The following is a 14,634-nucleotide window of genomic DNA, read 5'->3' as shown; positions in this document are numbered from 1 at the left end:
TATTTAACTTAACATAATATAAGAATAGAAAGCATTTTATTTTTAAGTGATGTTGTTGTTGTTTTTATTTTTATTTTTTTTATTTTCATCATGTATTTTTAATTTAAGTTAATAGAAATGTTTTTGTTTTTTATTATATTATTGAGTTTTTGAATTTTAAGAATATTTTCTTTTTATTAAGTAATTATTAAAATAAAAACTTTCGTATACATAAATAAAAATAGTTTATTTTATATTAACATGGTATTTATAAAATAAATTAAATATTTTAAAATATATTCAATATTATACTCATTTTATAGATCTTAATAAAATATTTACATTGGTATATATTTTTTATAACAATTTAATTTATATTTTTAATTATTAATCAAAATATACAAATATAATAAAAGTGATAAATGATATAAAGGGATTAAGTTGTTTTAAAATTATACAAGGAGGGGTAAAATTGAAAATAAAATTAAAAAAAATTGGTGTTGAGTGAATAGTAATTCACTCAACACCAAATTTGGTGATTAGAAATTGTATCCAACACCAAAATAGTGTATTTGTTGGAGAGCTCCTCGGCACCAAATTGAAGTTGGCGCTGGAAATAGTGTATTCATTTGAGTTGCTCATAGAGTGTGTCTTTGTTTGTTGTGGAGTTCTAAAAAAATTTTATGAACGATATTTGCAAAAGTTTGTCTTTGTTTGTTGGTATGGATTAAATTAAAAAAACTATAATTAAAATCTAAACCGAATGGTTTGGTTATGGTTTTTAATTTTTAAAACTAATTGGTAATTATTTGGTTTTGATTTTAGTAATTTAAGTTTGATTTGGTAATAATTTTGGCAAAAATCGAAATCAAACCAAACCATTGCCAGCCCTAATTGCATCAAGACCCAAAATTCTGTTATTTTTGAGACCCATAAATCTAAAAAAACAAAATTATTAAGTTATCTGAATTAATTTTAAGAGTGAACTAATGGTCGATTATGTGAATCACTTAATTCTAATTTCCAATCCAAGTTTGTAAGCCGAATCCAAGCCCAAATCTAACAAAATGACCAAATCAAATATGGACCCATTACTCCATTATTCTTTCACTCAAATTAGACAATTTCGACTGTCTCTTCCTCTCGGCCTTTTTAGTCTTTTCTGCTCATCTCTCTTTTACGATTTCTTTTCCTTTAGTTTATAGTTCAATTTTTTCTCAATTTTAATACTTTATTTTCTCATCAAATGATAATCGCGCTCAACTCCCCTCAAGTGACAATGCCTTAATTTGTAAGATCGAAAATTTTTGTTTTAATTTTTGTGTTAATAGCATTTTTATATATGTTTCGTTTGAATGAATAGAATAAATTTCATTATTTTTGTGTTGAATTTGAGTGAATAAATGAGATTTCTTGTTTTTTTTTTTTTTTTACAAGAACAAGAGCTGCATGCTTCTTCCCATAGTTGTTAAAATCTCGATTTTACGTATACGATTTTACGATTTGAAGACCGCTAAACGATTCAAATCCCATGTAAAATCCAATTTAGGATAAAATCCTATAAAATCTCGATTTTACATATACGATTTTACGCTTTAGAGATTCCCAAACGATTTTACGATTCAAAGACCTTCATTGATTTAAGTTGCAATTTAGAGGATGTTTCCAACGTCTCAATGTCACATAACATCTGACATTGGAACTTATGCAATGAATTGTTATATTTTACCTCTAAATTGGAACTTGATTTAACATTGATTGTATAAGTTTCAATGTCACATAGCATCTAACATTAATTGCATAAGTTTCAATTTACTTGATTTAAATTATAATTTTTACTTGATTTAACATTGATTGCATAAGTAAATCAAGACAAACAAGTAATTAATTAATGGACCACCAAACCCCAAATTGGGATTTTACTTGATTTAATCAATGTTAAATCAAGAAAAAAATGCAACATAAATTTAATGGAAAACATTGAAAGAATCATCTAAAGAATTTTAAGATATATTTTATCTCTAAATTACCTATATTTTGCCTCTAAATTGCCTATACCAACCTGCTAGTTTTTGAACTATATTTTGGAAGTATCATCTTTTGAACTATAATAAGGAATAATCAAGTTATTAAAATATATTAATTTATTTTTTACAAAATTATGTTATTATAAACATATATTTACAAAAATTGAAGGGTATTTTTAATTATCTCTAAAATCTTACGATTTTACGATTCGATTTTACGATCCGATTTTATGGACACTTTTTCGATCTCACTTAAAATCCTGATTTTAACAACCTTGCTTCTTCCCCTTTTCAACTGTTAGGATTGATACTTGAATTTGAAAAAGTAATATTGTTTTTTTCCTTTTCTAATTTGATCATTGTTTTTAATTTTAGATTGTTAAATAAAGCAATATTTATTCTTGGATTTATACACTTTTTTTTTAGATTGTTGTTGTCTTGTTGCCTTGTCGGCATATGAATGAACGGCGTTGCCTTGTTGGCTTTTATGTGCTCGTTTTTAGATTGTTGTTAACTTGTTATCTTGTTGGCAAATTATTAAATCGTTGTTGACATGTTTTTTGAATTTGTGAATTCTTCTTGACTTGTTGGGTTATTGATGGATTTTTATTTTTCTTACGATTTTTAGAATTTATAAATTAAATTTAACGTTATTATTGCTTAAGCGTGTAATGTATTGTTATAATATTTTTTTCTTTTGTTAGGTTTAAACAATAGTAGGAAATCATGTCTCCTAAACATATGTCTGAACTCAAAAAAGGGAAAAGAAATAGATGGAAGAATCATTAGATCGATGCTAAGCTGGTGATATGTTTAAATATTTTAATAGTAACAAAATAAAAAAGAGGAAAAAAATATTTGAAAACTTAGATAAAACTTTGGTGGAAGGACAAGAAACTTTGGTGAATTGAATGAAAACAAAGATAATCACATTGATATCCACGAATTGAACGCGAAAAAATAAGAAGAAAATATTGATGTGAATCAATTGAATAAGGAAGAAAAAGACAATGTTCAACGTGAAAATTTGTTAATTAATTTTTATGATCGAGAGTGTTGAGATAAAATTGACCAAAATATGATAAATTTCTTAGTAGAGAATGGTCCAAAAAGAGCTAGTAGAGTCTGGTTTCCTAAAGATAATACTGGTAGACATTTTGAATTTTTACAATATAAACGAATATTATCCAATGGAGAAACAAATAATAGGAGATGGCTAATATATTCCGTTCATTTGGATAGGATTTTTTGTTTTTATTGCATGTTGTTTAAGACTCAAAAAACAACGAGTAAAAATTGGTTAGTTGAAAAATGAAGGATACAAAGATTGGCATAATATGAGTCACAGTCTTAAAAATCATGAAACAAGTAAGTAGTATATAGATTGCATGACTAGTTGGATTGAATTAGAAACAAGATTGCGAAAAAATAAAACAATTGATCAAAATGTGCAGATTGAAATCAATAAAGAAAGAAAACACTTGAGACAAGTGTTGAAAATGATAATAGCTGTTATGCAAAGTTTGGCAAAACATAACTTGGCATTTCGAAAAGATTGTGAGAAGGTTTATATGGAATGATTGAAATAATTGTTGAGTTTGATCTAATTATAAAATATCACATTCGATGTATTCAAGCACATGAGACTCATATACATATCCAAGCCCTAAAATTCAAAATGAATTGATACAAATGTTAGCAAATGAGATGAAAAGTTTAATTATATTTTTCAGTCATATTAGATTATACTTCAGATGCCAGTCATAAATAACAAATGTCTCTTGTAATACGATATGTTGATGATTCGACTAACTCTACAACAATAGAAAAATATTGGATAGAATTTTTGAAAGTTGATGATACATCAAGGCTTTGGCTTTTTATTGAGCTTAAAAATATGTTGACCAATCTTGAGCTTGACATTGATGATATAAGAGGTCAAGAATATGACAACAAGTCTAATATGACATAAAGGTGTACAGACAAAACTAGTTGAAATAAATCTGAGAACTTTCTATACTCCATGCGATTGTCATAATCTTAATTTAAAGCTATGTCATTTTTTTGGAGTAATACAACGCATTTATACATTGTTTTCTTGTGAAAAATTTTCAAAGATCATGTGAAAAGTCTTACACTTAGGCCATTGTCACAAACACGTTAGAAAAGTCATGTTAAAAGTGTTAGACCTATAAAAGAGCAAATTGTACAAATAAGATATGCTTTATTTGACTTGACAAATATTAGTGAAAATCCTAAAACAATGAGCAAAGCTGAGTCTTTTGCAACATATGAACTTCAGAATTTAAAGTTCTTACTTGGCATAGTAATTTGATACAAGTTGTTGCATGCAATCAACATTCCAACTAAATTTCTTCAAGTTAAAAATATGGATATTGATATTATTATCAGTTTTTTAGAATGACTTCTTTTGTTTCTTGATGACTATAGAGAATCTAGGTTTGATAAGGCCATGGTTGAAACAAAACAAATGACAAATGAAATGGGAGTTGAAGTTATATTTCAAGAAAAATGCATAATTCAAAAAAGAAATAATTTGATGAGGATGGCACTAATAAGGTAACACAATTTGCAAAAGATTTTTTTAGAGTAAATTATTTCCTCTTCATAATTGGTCGAGCTCGTTCTTTACTTCAAACTAAATTTGAATAATTTAAAAAATATGAGAAAACATTTGGATTTTTGTTTAATTTGAAAAGATTGAAGTGTGTTGTTGATGATCCTTTGCTCGGGTTTTGTAAGAATTTTGAAAATTTCTTGACCCATAATGGTCATTTTGATATTGATAGAGATGATTTGTTTTCGGAGTCGACAGTCTTGAAATACTCTTTATCTGGAGAAACAAAAAAAAAAAACAATTGATATGGTAAACTATTTGATGAGAATGGATGAGTGTTTCCTAAATGCTTGTGTTGTTTACAGAATTTTGCTTACTATACCAATTACAGGTTGCGTCTGCAGAAAGAAGTTTCTCCAAGTTGAAATTGATCAAAACTTATCTCTGTTCAATTATGTCACAAGACAAATTGAATAGATTGCTATATTGTTCATTGAGAAAAAAAAAATGCTCAAATAACTTGATTATGTAAACTTGATTGATATTTTTGCCTCTAAAATTACAAAAAAAAATAGTTTTTAATTGATTATTTAGAAAAAATTTAATTTTATTCTTTAATATGATATAAATATTTATTTATTTTTTGATGCTTTATTATGAAAAAAATAAAATTTGAATGTACACTACGTTTCGAGGGGCCTATTTTTACACTTCGATTCAAGGCCCCAAAACTTTAAATACAACACTGAATATTATCTATAAAATTAAAAACACGGTCAAATAATATTGATTGAAAAAATTTATTTAACAATAATTAATCTACACTGGCAAAAAAACCATGATGCATTTCTCTGTATCCGATTCTCCCCCAAGAAGGGGATGGAATGAGTAGTGCATCAGCAATCATATATTTTTCTTGGTCGAATGTATAAATACACATCTAATTTTTTTATTTTTTTATGGTGGCATCTTTAATTATATTTAATTCTATTTATACACTTAAAACTAATTATTTTCACACCATATTAACTCTTGGCCAGTTTTGGAGGTACATTTATTATGCACGTTTGTTGATGTGGATATTAGGCGAGAGATGTGCATTATCGAAATTCTCCAAATGACAAAATTGAAAAAATGACAAGGTGTTGGCATAAAAATTGGAAAGCAAGGATGCAGTGGACCAGAGAAGGAAAAGCTGGGAAGTGGTGTTTTCGAGGTGGTGTGCGTGGCCTATGTCTTGCAAGATCAATGCTCAAACAAGAACAACCTTCCTTCTAATATCATGGCCATCAAATTTGTGGAAGTTGATAGGGTCGACTCATTTTTGAATAAGAAAACACTGTTGACTCTTTTCCAATCTTGTCCCCCACATTATTCACTGTTTCGAGGACGATATCAACAATGAGAATGGTGTCCAAATGTATAATTTCTGGCTGGAATATGCCTCAAATGGTAGTTTGGTCGATCGGGTTAAAAAGTTAAGTCAAGAGTTATTTGAGGATGAAGTCAGAAAACACACTCGGCCTAATTTGAAGAGTATACGCCATCTTCGCATGCAAAGTTAAGTTCAGTGCAACCTCAAGCCTCACATCTTACTAGTGCAAGAAGATGCCAAGATCATTAATCTTGGGTTAGTGAAGAAGGTTGAATTTGTCATTTGGAGAGTTTTGGCAAACCACATTTCCCACCTAATGTCCACATCAGAGCAATTGCATAATAAACGCACCTCCAAAACTAGCTAAGGGTTAATATGGTGTAAAAATGATAACCAAGCAAGGTTAACGGTGTATAATAAAAAAAGGTAAAAATTTTAAGTGTGTATTTATGCATTAGGCCTATTTTTCTTTTTCCTTGTATATTTACATACACATGCACACAACTTTTATATACAATTATTACTTAAAATAATATAGACTTCATAATGCTCATAGGGTCAAAAAAAAAAAAAATGCCTTCCAACACAGTTTATAATATTTTATTTTGCGATATTTTAGGTACACAATTTTTTGTAAAAAAAATATCTATTCGTAAATTATAGACACCATTGAAAGTGTTCAATGTGTTTAACCAGTGCACATCTAAAGGATGATAATAACAGGTTCTCATCATTAGCCAAAAATCAATAACAGCGCCAAAATCACGAGACACACAGTATTAATTAGTTAAGGAAACATTAACACAGATAATTTGTAATGCCCAACCTTAAATCCTAGATACACCAACAGATCTGTTGAAAGCAGTCGCTTAATAGTACCAATTCAGCTCTAATAAGCAGTGATCGGTTCTAATCATTCATAGCTGTTTGAACTCAAGGTAATTAGTGAACTAAACGGGGTTTCTCAACCTACTGTATCAAATCAACCTCTGCATCTGTTTCCCCATCTATCACCCCTGTCTCTGCTTCTGCTTCTATCTGGCCTGGTTCTTGGCCATCTGTATCAGAGCTTTGCTTATGCTGTTCGTCAGGGGTCGGAGTTCCAGCCTGAGATGCGCTGCCAGTTGTTATTGCTGCATCGGTATCCATTGGTGCTGCTGAGGCTTCGAGATCAGCTTTGCTTGCGTCACCGTCAGTCTCACTTGCAGGCGTCGCAATCTTGGAGGGAGGAAAAAACCGGAGAGGGTGAAAAGCATTAGAAGAAAAAGAAAACAAGAGTTTGAAATGGGTAATTTCTGCGCCCCAAGTTTTAAGTTTCTTATGATTATGAGAAACTGAAGCAACCGTTGGTAACATGGTGAAAAAGCAAAATAAAAAATGACTGTCGAAGGTTGCATGCATATCATCAAACTTCTGGAGTCTGGCTTGGAAAATTATCAAACTGCTGGAGTCTTGACTTGGAAAAACACAAACCCGACAAGTAGATCACTAAAACACATTACAGTTGATGGATTCAGCCGCATGCAAGTTGACTTTGAAGGAGTGTAGTAACTAATTATGAGTTCCGGCAATCAAATATGTAAGCAACGTAAAATTTTTCCTGCATTATGAATTGCATCGGCAAACAAACTTTTAATTTATTAGGTCATTTTAATCAATCAAGCTAAAAAGTCTAGGTAACCACATGCCTCTGAGACATTTCATCAAAAACCCTCCTGGCATCCATCAATGTCTTGACATTCCCCTAATCACAGCTTTAAGGATGAAAATTTTCTCGCGTTCCTCCCAAACAGCATAGCATATATACATACACATGAACAAACACTGATTTATTATTGCGGACAACTCCACCTAGTAGATTAAGTCCGGTTTTGTTGTTGTACGCAATATATAACACCTTCATGTATATGATAATATTAGTTGAATGTCAATCTGTTCCTGTACTATCAGGGGGAAAAAAGAGATTGCAACAACAACAAAAGGCAAAATTAAATCCCACCAAAGGTGATCCAGAAAGAGGCTGCGGGGATTCTGGTGGTTGAGATCAAAGGTGGTGGATTATAGTGGTGATGTTTTTTGGTGAGTGGAAAAAGAGAGAAAGGGGTTGTGGGTTTGGGACTAAAGCACTTGGGCATGGTGGTGAGGGCTGGACGGATCTTGGGGGAGGGGAGAAGAGAGAAGGTGGTGGTGGTGGGAGGCAATGGTGGTGAGGCAAGGCAGATTGGGGGGGGGGAGAGAGAGAGAGAGAAGGGGGATCGTTTTGTTGGGTTCTTTGAATAGGGACACAACTCATCATTTGCCAATAAGATCATGGGCATCTCCATCACAACAAATTTCACTAAAAGATCTATTAACGCCAATAAGGTGAAAAAAGCTGGAGAATAGTCTTGTCCATCTTTTTGTATTGTCTTTATGAGCTAACCTAAAATAGCATAACTTAAAATGCAAGGAAGAAATGCATTTTTTAAGCCAAAAATCCCAGAGTTTGTTTTGCTCATTCTCTTTCTTCCCCCACCCAAGAATGAAAAAAGAAAAAGAAAAAAGCATGTGGGTGTTTGGATAAATGTTATCTTTTTTCTTTTCTTAAGAAAGCATTCAAGGATTTGCTACAGAAGGGGAAAAAGGGGGCTTACAAAGGTAAGAAGAATTAAGTGTGAAGCTTTCTAGCTTTTTTGAAACCACGAAAGGTGGATGGATGAGTTTTATGAAATTCTAAACACACCCTTAGAGAAAATACATAATTATAAGGATCGTCACTCTATACATACAAAGCCCTCCATCTTATTGAGACTACAAGTTACCCTCTCACAAGATTTCTCCTTCTCTCTGGCTCACCTGGTTACCCACGCTTTCCTCTTCTATTGTTCATTGTCTCCAGTCTCTCCCACATGATCTAGCTATGTTTTTGTTCTCTCTGTAGATGGCAGTTTATATAAAGTGTTATGGGGCTTCTAGTTATGGTTTTTTATGAAGGGGATTTTAGTTGTTCATGCTTTTAAACTTCAAAATAGAAAATGGAGATAACTAGAGAAAACATTAGAACCAAGTAATATACCATGCATCTTCTCCGAAAAATACCTGCATGTGCTTCAATGATGACAAACTCCCCCTCCCCCTTTTGGACTCAATGTTCTTGTTTAGTCGTCACTCAGAAACCATTTGAATATTATACTTCCTAATTCAAAAATGTTGCTTAAGTTAATTTACCCATAAGACCAAACAACTTTACCCAACACCAGCATTTCAGTGTGGGGTTGTCATGACAAACTTCTCCATTTTGGCCATAACAGAGATTATGCATCACCATCACTTCGGCCATGGTCAGCCTCGAACACATTATCATGACCCACAACCAATGATAATAGATTTGGATTGGCTCTTGCACCATTTGAAGTACCACAATTGCTCAACAAGTAGTTGAAGCAAATTTTTGGACACTTAGAACCAAGTAATACACCAAGAGTGTCCCTAAACACTATAAACATGGAATTGGGCAGATTAGAAACTCCACTACTTGCAGGTTTTCATTTAAATTAATACAAGTAAACATTCAAAATTAAGACAGATCAGAAAACTCAAATTTCAATGAAGTACCTGAGATTCTTCTGCTTGGTTTGCAGCACCTTTTGTTTCTTCCCTTTTAGCACGTTTAGACCTCTCACTAGGTTTAGTTTGGTATTTGGAGCGCGCATCAGGTGGCAAAAGTTCAAGGGGCACAACCCCTTCAATACCATATTCAGTGAACTGCAAGGAAGATGGATCAGTCTTTATTCTAGGGAATTTTGCCATGCACGACTGGATATCAATGCCTTGCTGGAAAAATATATCATACTCTGGAAAATCCTTCCAAGTCCTGGCGAGCTGAAAATCGGAGACCTTTCCAGCAATAAACCTGCACCATAAATGCACAAAATTTTGGTGCAAATGAAAGTGCATGCTGTGAAATATGCTGGTCAATAATTAGAATATAATTAACAAGGAGGAAGGATTTAGAACAAGATAATGATGTGATTCATCCTTCACAAAGGCATATAACTTGGAAGAAATATCTGGGATATCTCCTGGTCAGAATCATCCATCTCAGTATGCAAAGAGAAAAACATAAACTACCATTGCCTCTTCTCCAAAGAAGCAAATATCAAAGACACAATATCATTATGAAATTAAACTACTTAAGCTCAGTTACATGATACTTACTAGGCTTCAGCTTAGAGACATGGAGGTTTGTGAGGGAAATTGAAGGATGGATACATGATAGAACAATTGTAACTGACTTTTGATCTTCCACAGCTACAAAAAGTTATGGTGTGATCAGAGGGGAAGGCAGTGATGGCACAGACCAATATCATGGGCTGGAATCATTCTCTTCACTTATCAACCTAACAACTTAAATTAGAGCCACCAAATAGTCATACAGGCTCTAAATTCAGACACATTTTTCCCCACTTTGATGTCAAAGGATCCAACTTCCCTTTAATCGTCAACATATGATCCATTTTAAATCATGTTCAACAGGTCTAAGGATGTTTTTTTATCAATTGCCTATGCTAAATATTTAATACAAACTAAATCTATAGATTCATTTAACTTTCCACGTTAATTTTCCGTGAATATATAGGGTATATAAGCTTCACGTTGCTTATTATCATTTTGCCAGGGTTATGGTTGCACTAAAACATGTTTTATGTTAACATTGAAGTACCAAGAAATTAAGTCTCTCAAACAAGTCACTAGCATAAAATAAAGCCATAAGTATCCATCTTGCGGTAGGATCAAAATAGCATTGCATTAGTGCTGTTTAAATTAGCGTGAGAAATGAAACACCTCAGAAAAGTTTCAAAAGCTACATAAAGAACTTGAGAATAAACAAACAAAAACAAAAAAAAAGAATGAATATATCTAAATGTATTGAGACCTAATAAATTAATTAAACAGCCAATTATTATGTCAAATACCATTCTTGCTGTGCTTTCTTGTGTATCATGGAAATATTAGAACTATGGTTCCACCATGTTTTGTTTTAGTCCCGTAGAAAATGAAAGTTTCAACTGTTACAGAGGACACAAATGGAAATTTTGTTACTTGACAAGGCATAAAGTTCAAAGGAATTAAGGACAAAAGTAGAAGTAGGGTTTCCTCTTGAGGCATGTTATAAGATATGTCAGTGAAACAAATACAATCAGGAAACTATCATCGTACCAGTCACATAAAATTTGAACATAAGGTTAAAGAAGGGAAAGAAAGAGAGCAAAACTAACCCGATTGTTTTTGTGGTGATATTCTGCTTCTATCCCAGCTGATTCATCCATCTGCAGGATTTAATGTCATTACTAAATTTCAAAAAAAAAAAAAAAAAGAAATAGAAAGGGGATAAGAACAAAAACCCTTTTCAAAGAAAGGACAGAAAGGAGTTTTATATTTTTAGTTTAACTTTGATGGAGGATTGTAGGTGCACTGACATCTTCTGCCAAGGGTTTCCAATATTCTGTGACAGCAGGAGTGCGAACTCGTTGAGCATCAGTTAAAGCATTCTGGAAATGTAAAGAACTAGGCATGAGGATACTAGAATAGGATCTATAATTATCCAAGAAATAGTATGAAGACGGGAAAGAAAGAGAAGAAAGTAAAAGATACCAAATCTGCTAGGGGTATGTTGTTTAGAGATTAAAACATCTTTTCTCTTCATGAAATTGGATGGAGTAATTATGACTAAAAAGCATAGATGCTTCTAAGAAGGTACTGTGCCCAAACAGACACATATATAACACACAGGAGCTTGTCAAGCACTCCTAAACATGCATTATGTTTGTTTTCTTCTCTAATCTTTTGGAAGCAGAAACACCTCATATACCCAGACAAATACTTTGATTAAGACATATGTCCATCACTTTAGACGTGAAGCACGTTGCAGTATTATGAGAATAACTTGAGATCAAATGATAAATAAAAACATTATGGTTTTGTACCTTCTATTAGTTTTTCCAACTAGGCTTAAAATAAGTTTTGTCACATACTCTTCATTTCTGGATGTCAGATAATTCTTACAAATCTTCCTTTGCTTTTACGGACAGACTTAGTAGGAGATCAAAATTTTGCTAAAGGGTTTTAGTTCATTTTGCATACAGATTATATGTCAATGTCACATTCTTTTTTTTATGTTAAAAAAGTTGTCTTCGAGTATAAGATAATAAAATCAGTAAAAGCAGTGCATTTGAGGGCCAATGAAGAATTAAATAGGAGTTTTATATCCGAATCTGTAATTGGTTATAGTTTGGGGGTTAAACTGTAATTATCTAAAAGTCTTCATTGGGATATCCGCCCACTATTATAAATAGAGGGCATGGGGTGTGTGTGCATCAGAATTCATTCTCATTCTCTATGTCGAGTGCAATGTGTGAGAGGAAGACTTGTGTACAAGAAAGTTCCTTGTAATCCCCAAGAAGATTGTATTCGGGTGGGATAGAAAAGGAAGAGAGTGATCAATCATGCTGTTGTACTGATCGGTTTCTAATTAAGATAAAGGCTGCTCTCAAGGTGATTTCAAGGCTGGATGTAGGGTTGCTTTCAAGCAATCCAAACCAGGATAAACTGTTGTCTTGTGTTTGTGGTTTGAATGTTTCATTTCTGTTTTCATTCATTTAATTTTGTTCTTACAATTTCAGTTTCTTATTTCCGTTGTTTTGGTTAAATTTCGGATGAGGAGTTGAGAGAATTGGCACTTGTAAACATTGTTTGAGTTGTCAAAAGAGCTCCTAATCATAACATTTTATATTAATTTGTTTCCGCTTTATTAAAAAGAAAGGCTAACCCCATGATAGTGTCTGGAAACCTACACAGTCTTCGTTCTCATAATTTATTAGTTTAAACATGCCTACAATACTTACTAAAAAAGAAGCATGCTTATAATTTCCCTTGCCCCGTCCCTTTATTGTCATCTAGCAAGAATATTACCTGCTGCATTATAATGACTCTCATTTGTACCAAATAGAACTTATTCTAAATATACTCTATTCATCTAGGCCCTTGCATGACATAGGGAGAATAACGGAGTGGCATTTTGGTGAATTAAAAGCAAAAGGGTAGGTCAATTTGTAATAGGACTTTCAAAAAGATTTCACAAATTGTTTCATTTATTATTTATTAGATTTTGTAATATTTGACAACTTAATTTCATTTTAAATTTTGCAATAATACAAGCGTAAAGCATCTATGATCTGCAGGAAAGATTTCAGGGAGAAAAGAAAATCCTCTCTCAATTCTACCCCCCCCCCCCCCCCCCCCCCCCGCCCGCCCCCCCCAAAAAAAAAAAGGAAAAGCAAAAAGGAATAGGATAGATCCCTTCACAATTCACAGTATAAATTGAAATCTACACCATTGAAAGGACTTTTGGTCCTTGTAGATCATCCTTGTGGATCCTCCACATAACACAGAAGATCACTGCGTTCCAAACATGCCTCAAACATCTCCTTGGACAAGCACAACACACACACACACAAAATGCAAATGCAAATCTAAGGCTGGATGACCTACTGAACATCAGAAAATAGAGTATATCGAGCTCCAAATGCCCATAGTCACTATACAAGACAACCAAGTGAATCCAGAGCCAAGATGTACATGCAGCATTGTTCTTCAGTCGCAAAAAGACCCATAGATCAAATAACAGCCAAAGTGTAAAGATTAGAAAACATACAGGATTCTGATCTGCCCATTTCCACAACTGAGAGAGTTCTTTGTTTCCTAATCTCCACCGTGGCCTACTGCAGAAAGGAAATAGAAGAAATATCTTTTTATATTTTTTTTAAAAAAGGAATCAGAAGCAAATTAAACACTAGAGTTCTAATTCTTTTAATATTTCTGTTTCTATCCCCCCCTTCGTGTGAAAGATCTGTCATGCAGTAGAAAATCAGATTCTTGTATAAACCAGAAAATTCTTGGACTCCAACTAGGTTCAAAGATGGTGATTCAGAAATATAACAAACGGAATGCAAGGCCCAGGTTGGACCTTCTAGTCATCATATATTTGCAAAATCTACATGATTTTAGACTAATAATATCAGAATGATCCAATGCAAAGCAAAACTTGAACTAAGGCTTGTGAAAGCAGATCACTGGGGGAGGACAATATAAATCTTCTATTAAGCATGTCAGTTGTAATTCTTTCACCTTAGACATCCTTTTATCAAAACACATGAATGACTGCCCCTTACAAGCACAGACGTGCGCATAGGACATGGCATGAGGTGATCATGCTAACATGATAACTATTGAAAAGATTAGGACATTACAAAGAAAATGGATATCTTATGTGTGCGTGTGCACGCACACATGTGTGAAAATAACTTGCACTAAAATAAAAGAAATAAAGTGTTTTTAAAAGCTCTGACTATTATATTCTAGAAAACTATTATTGTCAAAAGTTTTGGAATGAAAGATACTTAAAAAGTTTAAAGAAGAGAGGACTATAAATATTAATCTACATTGTTTATATTTCACAATTGATTCTTAACTTATTTAAACTTATAATGTATAATTTATTTAAAAAAATATTCCATGATACACGTCTCTCAACTGTTTGAAAAGTAACAGGTAGTGAAAAGAAATTATAAAATTTATAAGACAAACAAAAAAAAAAAAAAAGCAGAACAAGTTTACATTAGTATATGACTTGCATT

General features: G+C 32.4%; 1 protein-coding gene across 6 annotated transcripts in view; it reads right to left on the bottom strand.

Moving 5' to 3' along the window:
* Positions 1-6,670: 6,670 nt before the first annotated feature.
* LOC127790920 (THO complex subunit 1) overlaps positions 6,671-14,634 on the bottom strand; it is a 54,762-nt gene continuing 46,798 nt past the window's right edge. The window contains exons 17-22 of one of the 6 annotated variants that reach the window (XM_052320673.1): positions 13,653-13,719; positions 11,419-11,490; positions 11,218-11,268; positions 9,792-9,851; positions 9,554-9,703; positions 6,671-7,177 (exon numbers count right to left, since the gene is read on the bottom strand). In XM_052320673.1, coding sequence (XP_052176633.1) covers positions 6,929-7,177; positions 9,554-9,703; positions 9,792-9,851; positions 11,218-11,268; positions 11,419-11,490; positions 13,653-13,719 — 649 coding nt within the window. In that variant the 3' untranslated portion in view covers positions 6,671-6,928. The remainder of the gene's footprint in view (positions 7,178-9,553; positions 9,704-9,791; positions 9,852-11,217; positions 11,269-11,418; positions 11,491-13,652; positions 13,720-14,634) is intronic. The other 5 variants (XM_052320664.1, XM_052320659.1, XM_052320656.1 and 2 more) reach the window with 5 other exon arrangements.

This window comes from Diospyros lotus, chromosome 1, assembly GCF_014633365.1.
Source record: "Diospyros lotus cultivar Yz01 chromosome 1, ASM1463336v1, whole genome shotgun sequence".
NCBI classification, from domain to species: domain Eukaryota; kingdom Viridiplantae; phylum Streptophyta; class Magnoliopsida; order Ericales; family Ebenaceae; genus Diospyros; species Diospyros lotus.
This window is presented reverse-complemented; position numbering and strand designations above follow the sequence as displayed.